General features: G+C 37.3%; 1 protein-coding gene across 39 annotated transcripts in view; it reads right to left on the minus strand.

Annotated features, from left to right (window-relative positions):
* The window catches only part of IKZF2 (IKAROS family zinc finger 2), a 188,741-nt gene that overhangs the window by 15,743 nt on the left and 158,559 nt on the right, over positions 1-14,439 (minus strand). For all 39 annotated transcript variants that reach the window (XM_081583007.1, XM_081582987.1, XM_081583000.1 and 36 more), the window contains one exon: positions 2,802-2,939. In XM_081583007.1, the coding sequence (XP_081439133.1) occupies positions 2,802-2,939 (138 nt within the window). The remainder of the gene's footprint in view (positions 1-2,801; positions 2,940-14,439) is intronic.

Raw genomic sequence — 14,439 nt, forward strand, 5'->3', positions numbered from 1 at the left:
ATAGAGCTTGGCACACAGCAAGCCCATGATATGTGTTTTCCTGAATTGAAGTGAAAGAAAGTCTCTTTGACTTCAGACTTCCTCACTAGAAGAAGCCAACATGGGGAAGAACATGTTTTGGAAAAGAGAGGCTAGGAAATATAACAATGTCAGTTACAAAAACGAAAGAATAGTCATTAATTTCAACAAGCTAATGGGTAACCACAGTGATGGCAACCCCCATATCTACAGCTAAAAGAAATAGGCAAAATAATAGACACAGTGTAATAGACACTGTGGCTCTGGCAAAAACGAGACACATGCCAAGCCATGTATATGAGACAGGTTAATAATGATCACTAGTAGCATTTTTACCTATATTGTCTCTCTTATGGCAATTATCAACTCCTACCTCAGACATTACACATGTTAACAAAAGGAAGCAGAGGTTAAGGATAATCTCAATTTATTATTGCAACACATTTAGAAAAAGTGCAGCATGAAATAGCAGTAATATAAACTTACATGGTTTATATTGGATGGTTAAAACTCCATCCATCATTGAAGAACAAATATTTGGGTCTATCAATGATACCAAAACCTATGAGCCCCTGCCACACAGACACACACACTCCATCTTGCTTTATCCCCTGTCCTACCCAGTACCCAAGTGTCTTTCCAATTTTCCTCACTCTTTCAGTTTCAAACCATCTGTAAAGGCATTTGCCTGTCAAAGGCTAAGCAATCTGGGGAATAGAGGTTGATGCTGAGGCTGCAATTGTTTAGAACTCTTTTCACCCCAGAATACATCTGTTAAAACTGTTTGGCACCACTGATTCTGTAGCTGATTAATCTCTCAACAGATAGTTACATGCTGACTATAATTACTTATGTATACCTTACCTCCCCAGAAAAATAGATGGCCTTTAAGGAGAGATTCTATTTCATATACACGTGTTTGCAACACAGTTTCATAAATAACTGTGAATGGAAAATTAGTTCATAAAACTAATAATCCAGTCAAATATCAAAATCACAATGAAAGAACATTACACAGAAAAATTAGAAGTAGTGCCATAAGGTGTCTTAAGAAAACTCTGGCATGCCCCAAGCCTCCATCTGCTACCTTGCCTCAAGTCACCTCTAAAAGCAACAATTTGAACAGAAACAATGTGCTCGTAAATGAAACCTCAAAGGTCTAAGTTAATGTCATAAGTAACATAACTTTATAGGGGTTGCAATATTTATTATTTCTTAATATTTAATTACCTGAAATAGTAAAAATAACTATTTATTGGGCTTTTATTGCCCATCCAATCACATTTAATTGTCACACCAAGACTAGGAGTGACACAGACACACACCACACAGCCAGACCAGAGTTGTTGGACTTCTAGGTCCGCAATTTTAACCTCAATGCTCTGGATCCTATGTTGCCATCATAAGCCCAGTAATGCAAGCTTACAATACCAAGTTTACAAAGACTTAAAACACAGGTTTTCAAAAATGTTAATTAACAATAATATAAAAACAAAAAGACTCATCCACAATAATGACAGAATTGATATTATAAACTACCTTCAATACAAAGAAAATTTTCAATTATTCAAGGTAACAAAATAATAACTAAAAAAATTCCTGACTCATCAAAAGGTAATCACTAGCTGTCCAATAAACACAACTCCACAGTTCCACAATTTCCCATAAATAATCTATCAGCTGTCTGTAAATACAAAAGAGATGCTTATATTTTAAAGGTGACTACAGGATTTCTCAACTGTACTAATTAATACTGACCAAATCTTTCCTAAATGAAAGGTATAAATGTATCAATAAGTTACCATTTTTGTATATGCTTATGTGAATAATAAAATCAGTCAGTATAAAAATGAAATTTGTAGGACCAAACAGATGCTCCAAATCTAAAGAATTAAAATTCATAACACTTTGTGAGGCTGACTGACTTAAAATTATTTTTTATTTTTTAGTTATAGAGAATTTTTTAAAGATTTTTTTGATGTGGGCCATTTAAAAAATCTACACGAACTTGTTGCAATATTTTTCTGTTTTCTGTTTTGTTTTTGGCCTAGAGAAATATGGGATCTTAGCTCCCCAACCAGGGATTGAAACTGCACTCCCTGTATTGGAAGGCAAAGTTCTAATCACTGGATCACCAGGCAAGTCTATGGTAATAGAGAATTATTAGTCGAATAAACCTGAGGGACTGCTTGCCTACTTGTTATTGTATATTGTAGAGGTCCAGATGTTTTGTTTGGGTTTTGATTTTTGTGGAGGGCAGTGGTACCTAATTTTGGTCTAGATTGTTTGCGATACTTGTAGAAAGCAAAATCAGTAACTTCCAAGATAAACCACAGACAAACTGGAGACATTTTCAATTATATCACTGATTACTTACCTAAGAGAAATGTAAATATACAAGTAACCAATTACTTATTTTAGAAAACCTATAGACTTACGTGAAACCATCTTGAACTATTTGATGCAGCGGATGAAAAAGACCAAACAGTACTGTACTTTGGTGTATTCAAGGCCATCTGCCATTATGATATTAATTCAAACACAGGCTATCAGAAATAAACTGGGTGTATCACAAAAACTCAATATAGCTTGTTTGTCCCAAAGCTGAACTCATTTCAAGCTCTTAAGAAGAAAATCCCATACAAAGTGAGTATGATCTACAATTGCTCTAAAACAGAGTAAAACTTAACCTTCATGCTGAAGGGTAGACAGAACTGTTTAACCCATAATAAACGACAAAAGCAGCAGGGGAGAATGAAAATGGTGAATGCCATGCTACCCACCATGGTGACTTATGACCTGCCCGGCAGCCTCCATGCTGACATTCTGGAGATAGTTGTGGCAGCGTTCCTTATGCTCCTCCAGTGAACTGCGCTGCTTGTAGCTTCGTCCACAGTAGTTGCACTTGTGAGGTTTACCCACTGTGAAGAGAACTCAGGGTTAGTGTGCTGTCAGGTCTCAATCCAAAGCAAAATTACCAGCTAACTTTTGATAGTCTGGAGGAAGCAGTTATATACTTTTCAGACTTAAATCTCTTCCTCCTCCACACTCTGATTTAGGTGATTAAAGATAATAAACTTCTACCAAGATTAAGCGACAGCAAACAAAGGCAGAGTGTACCTTTGGCGACAGGGGAAATACTGAATCAAAATCATGCTCTGACTGTCTCCTAGATCAGGAGAGGCTGATGATCAGTCTTCAAAGTATCAGATTCTTAACATTTACACAATTCTCAAAGCTTTGACTCATTCAAAAGACAAATCATGAGTGTCCTAGATACATGATGAGAATTATTTTTATTTATTCGGGGTGGGGGGGTGGTTAAGGATAGAGGATTTTACTGAGGGAAACTAAAATGCAACAACTCGAAATGTCATTGACTAATGAAAAGGTTATTCACCAGTACCAAGAAGACTAGAAAGAACTCAAAGGATGAGAAAAAGTACAGATAAAAGCAGAGTTTCTCTTTTCTTTCCACCTTGGTAATAACTATTCACACATGCAAAACTATGCAGCACAACAGTTTATTCTCCCACCGCAGCACTGTTCTTATATTACCAAGAATGTAGGTGCTTCAAGTCAAGGTTATTAATAACCACTGAAGCCCTAACGTATTTAGTTATACGACGATAGTGATACTTAATTATGTATTTCACATTCAGGAAGTGAATTATTTTCTAATAGCCATATCTCATGATACTGGTGAATTACTTCAATGTTCACATTAAAGAAAAAAAACTTTAAAAATTTAAGAAGGAAAAAACATACATTTAGGGAAAGAGATGTGTTTTAATATATGACTATTCACAAGGGTATCACAAAATACTCTGATTCTTTGTTTTGAATGGATGCAGAAAAACCATAAAACGCCAGGGGGTCTGTTGGCAGAGCCCTTGGTAAAGCACACTGAATCAGGTGAGCTGCTCTCATTTGACTCCCTTAGGAATCATTCTGTTTTGCCCAGAGGACAGACAGACAACTCTTTTTCATGGTCCAAGAAAGCATCCCTAATTCCAGGTCCCTTACAAACCCATGCTATGATACTGGTCATAAACAAACTGAAATACTTTAACAAGACACGGTATTCACAGCTACATAAAATTTCACTACACTGATTTAAGAAACCAAACAAACCTTTAGATTGTATTTGAGGGGCATATAAACTCATATCAGTTGTTTCACAGTCACAATTTTTTCTAAACTGTCTCAAAAAACAAAACTATCTAAGGCAGGATTAGTCATTTCTAAAAATACCAGGCAAAGTAACTTCTATTCATCAGAACCAAGAATTTCTGGGAAGTGAAAACCAGGTAGCTTTGTATATCATGAAGTGTTGTATGTAGCACTGTGAGAGAGAGCATTAGGAAATACAAGAAATACTTTAGTCAAAAACATTAGTGTAAATGATATAAATATATTTACAGGTAAGTGCATTCCAAGACATGTGGCTTGGGGCTACATATGACAAAAATCTTTGATGAATCTGCTTTGAACAAGTCTATTGAGCAATTAAAACTTAAGCATATACACTGTATTTAATAGCCCACTATAAACTAGTCCCACCAGCTCTGTCTACCCCTTTGTAAGTCCTGTTGTATTGTGTCCTATGATACCTATGTTTTACTGTGAACATATCCTCCTATAATTTCTTCCTCTTAATTCTCTAAGCAACTTGACACCTTTTTAACTTAATTAAAACATAGTTCCAGTCCACTTGCCCTGGTTCACAACTCTTTATAAACACACAACTCCCCAGATAAGGAAAAAGAGACAGTATACATTTTACCTCCTCATTGTAAAACTCTATCCCATCAGCTTCTCTTACTTTGTTATCAGTTTGTTTAAAAACATCACTCTCTTTTTCATCCCATCCTTGTTCTCTGTGAGTGTAACAGGTATTTGAGTAAACTGCTCTTCATTTCCTCAAATCTTCATCTGCATTCCATTCCAGCAATCCACATATTAGGTCACAGGCTGGACTTTCACGTCTCGTGTAACTATTCTATATTCAAGAAATTTGTTGTGTAAATGCCCCACTTTATCCTTCTACTTCTCTCAGGTGATACATCTTTACTGAAAGCCTACCTTGTACCAACCCTGGGATGAGGCTGGAGTGTAAAGTGGATAGAAAATTGCCATGGTGCCTACCCTCATGCAAACAACAGTCTACTGAGGAAGACAGACATTAAAGAAATACACAAGCAATATATTACAAATTGTAGATTCTATGGATCTAAAGAACGGTACGCTAGTATAATAGGGGTACCCTGATTTAGTTTGAGAAGGTTGGCCGGTATGGTCTGCCTGAGGTTGAACATTTAGGTTGATAGCTGAAGAAAAAACAGAACTTAGATAATGGGGATGGGGCGGAGGGCAGAGGAGAGTGTTTCCGGGAACTGCCGTCATCTCTTTCTATTTACTCTCATGTTCTTAGCTCCTTCAAAGTCTAGATTGTGTTCCTGCTACTCTTTTTGAAAATTATTTTCAAACATCATTAACAGTCCCTGCCAAATCCGATGGCTCTACTATCCCTACAAGATCATTTCCTGTTAGTTCTTTGATATTTCTTTGTTCTTTCTTTCAGTTTTACGGAGATATAATTGACAGACAATACTGTGTAAGTTTAAAGGGTACAGCAGAATGATCCACTTACATACACCATGAAATGATTACGATAGGTTTAGTGGACATCCGTATTTCCTAAAAATCAAGGTCATGAAAATATGGTTTATATTTATTCCCTATATATGATGAGTTTAACTGTATAATAGTTATCAACTCTATGAGTTAAAATGTATAACATAGGTATATACACAGAAAAGGACCGCTCTTTTGCTACTTTTCTTTTTACAATTATTATTTATACAGTCTCACTATCTGAAACAGCTTCATTTAGTATTACTGAAATTTTTTCTTTGAAAAGTCATCCATAGTCTCTGACAGGCTAAATCTGGTAGACTTTAATCATTCCTAAATCTTCCTAATTCTTTGGACTATCAAAATTTCAAGAGTCTTGAATCTTCTGATTTTAGCCTCTGGCATCAGTTTTTGGGTCTTTACTCCGTGGCTTCTCAACCTTCTCCTGCCTGACAAATATATATGAACCTATGGGTTTTGCTCTTAGAACAGTAGTCTCCTACTTTTCCCTCTACATTAACCCTTCATTTCTATGAAATATCCAAATCAAGTCTTGAATAATTTCCCCCTGTTTGGAAGCTTTTATTTGTCACAAGTATTTTAAAAGTGATCATGGTCATGGGAAACTATGACCAAGGACATAGTTTCCCCTCTGTGCTCTCACAGCACTCTGTCCACGTTACTTTTGATAATTGCATTGTAATTATCCATTTGATCTTTGCTTCCCTTATCCAAACAACAAGCTCTGTCATGAGGACAGAGGTTGTGTTTTACTCAATTTGGAATTATAGTGGTGGTGCAATGGTAAAGAATCTGTCTGCTGATGCAGGAGACGCTGGTTCAATCCCTGGGTCAGGAAGATCCCCTGGAGGAGGAAATGGCAACCCACTCCAGTATCCTTGCCTGGGAAATCTCATGGCCAGAGAAGTCTGGAGGGCTACAGTCCATGGGTCACAAAGAGACAGACAAGACTGAGCACAGAAGCAGCAGCATGTCTTGTATTATTAAACATAAGAGGTGCTCAGTATGTATTTGCTGAATGACTGCATTTTGAATTTTTCCTTCCAAATACCTTTGTAGCATGGTCTCATGCATATTCCTCAGAAATCTAAGATTCAACATATTCAACATTATCTTCTTCTATGAAATTAATTCTTTATTCTGACTGGTCTTTTGTGCAAGAATTACCATTGTTTTAATAAACCGGACTCACGACAAGGAACCACTACTGCTGCCTCCTACTTCATTTCTCACATCCAACTATTGTTCAAGTTTATCCCTCCCTTTTCACCCTCAGAACCAATATCTGAGTAAAAGTCTTCATTATCATGAACCTAAGTGAGCTTAATAAGACTTCAAAGCAGGTGTTCTCTTCCCTTGTGTATTATTTTACTCCTCTCCTCAACAATGTTATTGAACAAAGTCCACATCCCTGTACCTGGAATCAGCATCCTACTCTGGTCCAAATGGAAACATTCCATCTTCTATCCCAGGATCCAGCCAAGATTACCCTGTACCTTTACACTTTTGAGTCTTAGTTCTTTCTGGAATGGCTTCATACAACTTCTGCCTCTTGAAATCCTACTCATCCTTTCAATCTCCTAACCATGTTCTGTCCAAAAGCAATCTTTCTCACTAAAGACCTGTAACTGTAACACACTTGGGAAACTTAAAACATTCTGTCTTGAGTTATTTGCGGTTATATTTGCCTCATGAACAACACTGGTTTGTACTGCATGGGCCCACTTATATGTGATTTTTTTTTTTTCTGGATAAATATATACTACAGTTCCATAGGTTTCCCTGGTGGGTCAGTGGTAAAGAATCTTCCTACCAATGCAGGAGATGTAGGTTTGATCCCAGGGTCAAGAAGAAGGAAGGAAATGGCAACCTGGAGAAAGAAACGGCAACCCATTCCAGCAGTCTTCCCTGGGAAATCCCATGACAGAGGAGCCTGGTGGGCTACAGTCCATGGGGTTGTTAAAGAGTCGGATATGACTGAGCAACTAAAGCAACAACAACAGTACCACACAATCTGAAGTGGGTTGAATCCACAAATACGGAACCTTGGATATGCAGGACTGACGTAAAGTTATAGGTGGATTTTCCACTGCAAGGAAGGAGGGGTTGGTTCTCCTAACCCCTGTGTTGTTTAAGAATTGAGTTTCTTGAGAAATTGAAGTAATGTCTTATATCTTTGTAACCTCAAAGAGTTTAGTAAGATGATTTGTTCAAAAGCAAGGACTAGTAAGTGGTGTTTTCATGAATGACATCATTTCCTAACTTGCTAAATATTTTCCTCTCACTGGTTTTTGCTGAATCTTTTTCTAATTTTAAAAGCAATGCATCCACATAGAAAATTTTAAAAGTTACCAAAAAAATATTCATAATTACATCATTTCCACATAGGTATCTTTAACAATTTTATATTATCCTACTATAATTTTTAAACATGCACAGACATGTTATGAAACTGGGTTATTTTATACATTGTATCATACAATCTGTTTATTTAACTGAAAAATACATCTTGAACATTTCCCCATGTTATAAAATAATATTGTTAGTGCTCCCACTAGGTAACAATTTATTCCCCAGATTCTAGAATTATGATATGTTGATTTAGTTTGCCTTAGCATCCTTAGTCCTTTTCTTATTTACTTTAATAATTATTTTTTTCCTTTTTACCATAGTTATTATGCCCATACTTAAGAAAATAAAGTAGTTTTACAGGGCACTTAATAAAATAAGTCTTCCTCTCACCCCACCCCCATCTAATAACAATCTATTTCTTTGTCTTCTCTCTTTAGAGTTTCTATTAATTTGATATTAGACCTTCTATATTGATTCTTGAAATATCTTTTCCCTTTGTATTAACTATCCTTTTAGCATTTTAACTTAAAAAAAATTCCTCCATTTTTCTTTGAATCTTACTGGGAAGTATTTTCTGGCTAACATAAATGTTTATGACCTCTTTCCTTTTTCTTAAAAATAGTATTGTTTTCTTCATGGATATAACAACATTTATCTGAGCAAAATATTTTCATTTTAAAAAAGTTCTTTTTTCTATTGTCTCCTTTCTCTGGCTTTTTTTCTTTTTATATGGGTGTATTTGAGGCTTTCCCTAAGTGTCTTGTGCCTGAATGTTTATTGTCCATTCATATTTAATAGAGAGGCACAAAAAGGTTAACTGGAAGCCCAGGAAACACATGTGAGGTTTGTGAACTATTGTAGAGTGACCAAGTAACAAAGCAATCTTTTTATTGTCAGACCCCTAAAAATAAATATCCATGTCTTTTCTCTATAACCTTTCAATTTCCTTTGAGAAGATGCCTCCAATTTCCAGCCCCTGTGGGGCCGGGCAGGGGAGGGAGTGTTGGGGAATAAGGGGGATATGAAGCTAGATAGTATTTTGGAAGTAAGGCAAGATATGGGGCCAAGAATCTAAATGTACAGTTGCAGTCTTTTACATAATACCCCTGCTTTCAGTTTGCTTTACCCCTGTGCTTAGTCCTTAGTCACTCAGTCGTGTCCGACTCTTTGTGACCCCATGGATTGCAGCCCGTCAGGCTCCTCGTCCATGGGTCCATGGGGATTCTCCAGGCAAAAATACTGGAGTGGGTTGCCATGCCCTCCTCCAGGGGATCTTCCCAACCCAGAATCAAACCCAGGTCTCCTGCATTGCAGGCGGATTCTTTACCATCTGAGCCACCAGGGAAGCCCAAGAATACTGGAGTGGGTAAGCTATCCCTTCTCCAGGGGAACTTCCTGACCCCAGAATCGAACCAGGGTCTCCTGCATTGCTGGTGGATTCTTTACCAGCTGAGCTACCAGGGAAGAATTTTTCCCTACTCTCTACTTTTCCTGGAGTCCCTAAGGTAGAACCTTCCAATTCAATATCTCCAAAAAATAAATGCTATTTTCTTATAGTTGGTTGAATGTAGCGAGAGAGACTGGGCTGTGTGGTCTGTTTTGTATTCAGATTTTGAAATCCTTTTATATTTAATCCAGAGTTTCATCCCTACCATTAACAGTCCTGTTTCTTCCAAGCTCAGAGATTTTTCAGGATTCTCTAGCATCAGATGGCTTTGCTACTCATCTCTTTTTTTTTTTTTCCACTTTTATTTTTATTTATTTATTTATTTATTTAAATAAATTTATTTATTTTAGTTGGGGGCTAATTACTTTACAATAGTCATCTTTTATTCCCTTCTATAATCACTCAAAGTTCCAGAGCTTCTGGAACTCCCTCTATCTTCTTTCCAGCTTCCCCTTGGCTGCTATTCAATCCTTTCCATTGTCTTTGATCTTATGGGTTTATACCTCAATAAATGTCTACTGTGATTTCAGCAGAGCTTAAAGAGTAGAGACAGATGTAGGTTTTCATTTCATCATGTTTAGACATCAATAGACAATATCACCTTTAATTCTGGAATCCTATGGCTCTGGAAGAAAGTGCCATAACTCTCTATTTTGATAAATAGAAGCATGACATGTTATTAATGCTTAGCCTCCAAAAAGTATTCACGTATTTGTAAGACAAAGGAATGTGTGGAAATGTAAAACTGTTTCCTCTATTCTCTTCTAATCTGCTATTTATTTAACTGTTATAAACAAGATTCCCAACCCACATTCAACCATTATCATTTGCAATGATTCTTAAAGTATGAACTGCATGCTACCTTATATTAGAATGACCTGGACTGCTTTTAATGTGCAGATGTTTGGGTACCATTCAGTTTAGTTCAGTCGCTCAGTCGTGTCTGACTCTTTGTGACCCATGAACTGCATGCAGCATGCCAGGCCTCCCTGTTCATCACCAATTCCCGGAGTTTACCCAAACTCATGTCCATTGAGTCAGTGATACCATCCAACCATCTCATCCTCTGTCGTCCCCTTCTCCTCCTGCCCTCAATCTTTCACAGCATCAGGGTCTTTTCAAATGAGTCAGCTCTTCGCATCAGGTGGCCAAAGTATTGGAGCTTCAGCCTCAACATCAGTCCCTTCAATGAATATTCTGGACTGATTTCCTTTAGGATGGAATGGTTGGATCTCCCTGAAGCCCAAGGGACTCTCAAGAGTCTTCTCCAACACCACAGTTCAAAAGCAGCAATTCTTCGGCACTCAGCTTTCTTTATAGTCCAACTCTCAATCCATACATGACCACTGGAAAAACCATAGCCTTGACTACACGGACCTTTCTTAGCAAAGTAATGTCTCTGCTTTTTAATATGCTGTCTATGTTGGTCATAACTTTCCTTCCAAGGAGTAAGCATCTTTTAATTTGCATGGCTGCAATCACCATCTGCAGTGATTTTGGAGCCCCAAAAAATAAAGTCTGACATTGTTTCCCCATCTATTTGCCATGAAGTGATGGGACCGGATGCCATGATCTTAGTTATCTGAATGTTGAGCTTTAAGCCAACTTTTTCACTCTCCTCTTTCACTTTCCTCAAGAGGCTCTTTAGTTCTTCACTTTCTGCCATAACGGTGGTGTCATCTGCATATCTGAGGTTATTGATATTTCTCCCAACAATCTTGATTCCAGCTTGTACTTCATCCAGCCCAGTGTTTTTCATGATGTGCTCTGCCTATAAGTTAAATAAGCAGGGTGACAACATACAGACTTGACGTATTCCTTTTCCTATTTGGAACCAGTCTGTTTTTCCATGTCCAGTTCTAACTGTTGCTTCCTGACCAGCATACAGATTTCTCAAGAGGCAGGTCAGGTGGTCTGGTATTCCCATCTCTTTCAGAATTTTCCACAGTTTGTTGTGATCCACACAGTCAAAGGCTTTGGCATAATCAATAAAGCAGAAATAGATGTTTTTCTGGAACTCTCTTGTTTTTTCGATGATCCAGTGGATGTTGGCAATTTGATCTGTGTTTCCTCTGCCTTTTCTATGCTGAACCTAGAATTTATGGGAGTCCGCTGAGGTGCCCATGCTTAAGAAGCTTGCCAGGTGGTTGCCTACATACTGAAGTTAAAAAACAGTGGTCTGTAGAAACTCATAAATCATCATGTTCTCTAGGTCTGATACTGAGTTAAAATTTCTTAAAGTGAATACTGTTCTTAACTCTACCATAATGATTGTAATTATATTAGTAAGGGAATTAAAATTAATTTTGCTATATAAGAAATTTTGGAATTAAAATTTTAAAGCCTATTAATGAAGCATCATTTTATTACTGGTAATAATATTTAAAAAGTATTAATTTTGATATGGGAGTTTACCACTGTATGTTGATAATGTCTTTCGATAGCAATGATCCAGTTTAAACTTTGTATCAGTTTGATTTCAAACTGATCTGTGTGTCTGAATTTTAAAATTCAGGTGGAAAAACTTACATTGACCAATTTCTCTTAGACTGCTGGTCATGCTGCTGAAGTCTTTTAAGAGGATTATATAGTGTTATTTCATATAAGAAAGAATAGCATGGAAATTAATCATCTCTATTAGTAAAAGATAAATGATTTGCCAGGGTATTGATTGTGGGAGACTATCACTTTAAGTACACAATTCAAGGAGTCTGGAAGTGTATATGTTGTATAACCATCACCACAATTAAAATATTTTCATTTCCATCACCCCAAAAAACTCCCTTTCCCACAGTTGGCTCTTGGAAACCACTGATCTGCTTGTCAGTACAATTTTGCCTTTTTTAGGATTTCATATAAACTGAATCATGCAGTATATAGTCTTTTCTTTGTATTTTAGTTTCTTTAACTCTGCATAATGATTTTGAAATTCAACAATCCTATTGTATATATTGGTAGTTTATTACTTTTTATTTCATCATACGAATACTCCACAGTTCATCCATTTACTAGTTTGGGTGGTTTCTGGTCTATCAGTACGGTTCAGTTGGTCAGTTGTGTCTGACTCTTTGCCATGCCATGAACTGCATGCAGCACGCCAGGGCTCCCTGTCCATCACCAACTCCCGGAGTCCACCCAAACCCATGTCCATTGAATCAGTGTGGCCATCCAACCATCTCATCCTCTGTCATCCCCTTCTCCTTCTGCCCTCAATCTTTCCCAACATCAGGGTCTTTTCAAATGAGTCAGCTCTTCGCATCAGGTGGCCAAAGTATTGGAGCTTCAGCTTCAACGTCAGTCCTTGCAATGAACACCCAGGACTGATCTCCTTTAGGATGGACTGGTTGGATCTCCTTGCAGTCCAAGGGACTCTCAAGAGTCTTCTCCAACACCACAGTTCAAAAGCATCAATTCTTCGGTGCTCAGCTTTGTTTATAGTCCAACTCTCACATCCATACATGACTACTGGAAAAACCATAGCCTTGACTAGATGGACCTTTGTTGGCAAAGTAATGTCTCTGCTTTTTAACATGCTGTCTATGTTGGTCATAACTTTCCTTCCAAGGAGTAAGCGTCTTTTAATTTGCATGGCTGCAATCACCATCTGCAGTGATTTTGGAGCCCCCAAAATAAAGTCAGCCACTGTTTCCACTGTTTCCCCATCTATTTGCCATTCTGGTCTATGGTTACTAGGAATAAAGCTTCTACAAACCTCTGCAGGCAAGTCTTTGTGTATATGCATGTTTTTATTTCTCTTGGTTAAAACCTAGAAGTGGAATTCCTGGGTCATATGACAAGTACCTGATTCACTTTCTAAGAAACAACTTAACTGTTTCTCAAAACAGCTGTATCACTGAGCATTTTCATTATAAACTTCTTCGTAATATATCTGCATTATAGTTCCCTACAGCTGTAGGAGCTTTAGCAATGTCCTGTTTTCATCTTGGATGATGGTAAATTGAATGTTCATTCTTTGTACTGGTTAACCTTGGCTAGAGGTTTACTCATTTTATTGACCTTTTCACAGAATCAGCCTTTGATTTCATTGATTTTCTCTATTTGTTCTTGCTTTCATTATTATTTCCTTTCTTAATATACTCTAGACTTATTTTACTCCTCTTTCATAACCTCTAAAGAAGCAAGTTTAATTGGTTTGAGACCTTTCCTCTTTTTTAATACAAGCACTTGATTCTATATGTGCTCCTCCAAGTACCACTTCTATTCTCATCACGTTCACATTTCCTTTATATTCCTGAACATAAGTACCATATTTATTATAGCTGTTTTATCAACCCTATCTATTAATCCCACAATTTGGTCATTTCTGGATCTCTTTCAACTGACTGATTTTTCTACTGACTGTGGGTAATAATTTCCACCTTCTTTGCATATCTCTTCATTTTTTAATGGGTAATGGACATTGTAAATTTTACATTAGTAGGTTCTAGATTTTGCTGCATTTCTTTAAAGTATGGTTTACTTGTTCTGCCATGAAGTTACATTACTCTGATTCAGTTAGATCCTTCTGGTATTTGCTTTTATCAAGGCAGATCTAGAGAACTCTTTCATCTCTAGGCTAATGTAGCCTCAGGACTATGGCAGTACCCTTCTGAGGACTTAACTCAATGCCCTGCACATGACAAAGTCTTTCCACATCTGCTGCTGAGAATGAACTCCTTTTCAGCTCTGTAAGAGCTCCAGGAATTGTTTGGCCTTCTGTTTTCTGGTGTTTCTTTCCCCAGCTGCAGGAAGTTTCCTAATACCTATAGGTAGATCATTATTTAACCAAAGAGTAAAAGAAGGCCCTCTGAAAAACTTGTTTTGTTTCCTGTGCAGTTTCCCCCATCTGATACTCTGCCTCGCATGTCTAAGTACAGAGGTCTCCCTGAACTCTGATCTCTGTCTCCTCACAGTAAGACTGCGTAGCTCTATTTGGGTTTGCAGATTCTGCACTGTGGCCTAGA

The sequence above is a fragment of the Giraffa tippelskirchi genome, chromosome 3, assembly GCF_054371585.1.
Source record: "Giraffa tippelskirchi isolate mGirTip1 chromosome 3, T2T-mGirTip1v1.2.pri, whole genome shotgun sequence".
Lineage (NCBI taxonomy): Eukaryota > Metazoa > Chordata > Mammalia > Artiodactyla > Giraffidae > Giraffa > Giraffa tippelskirchi.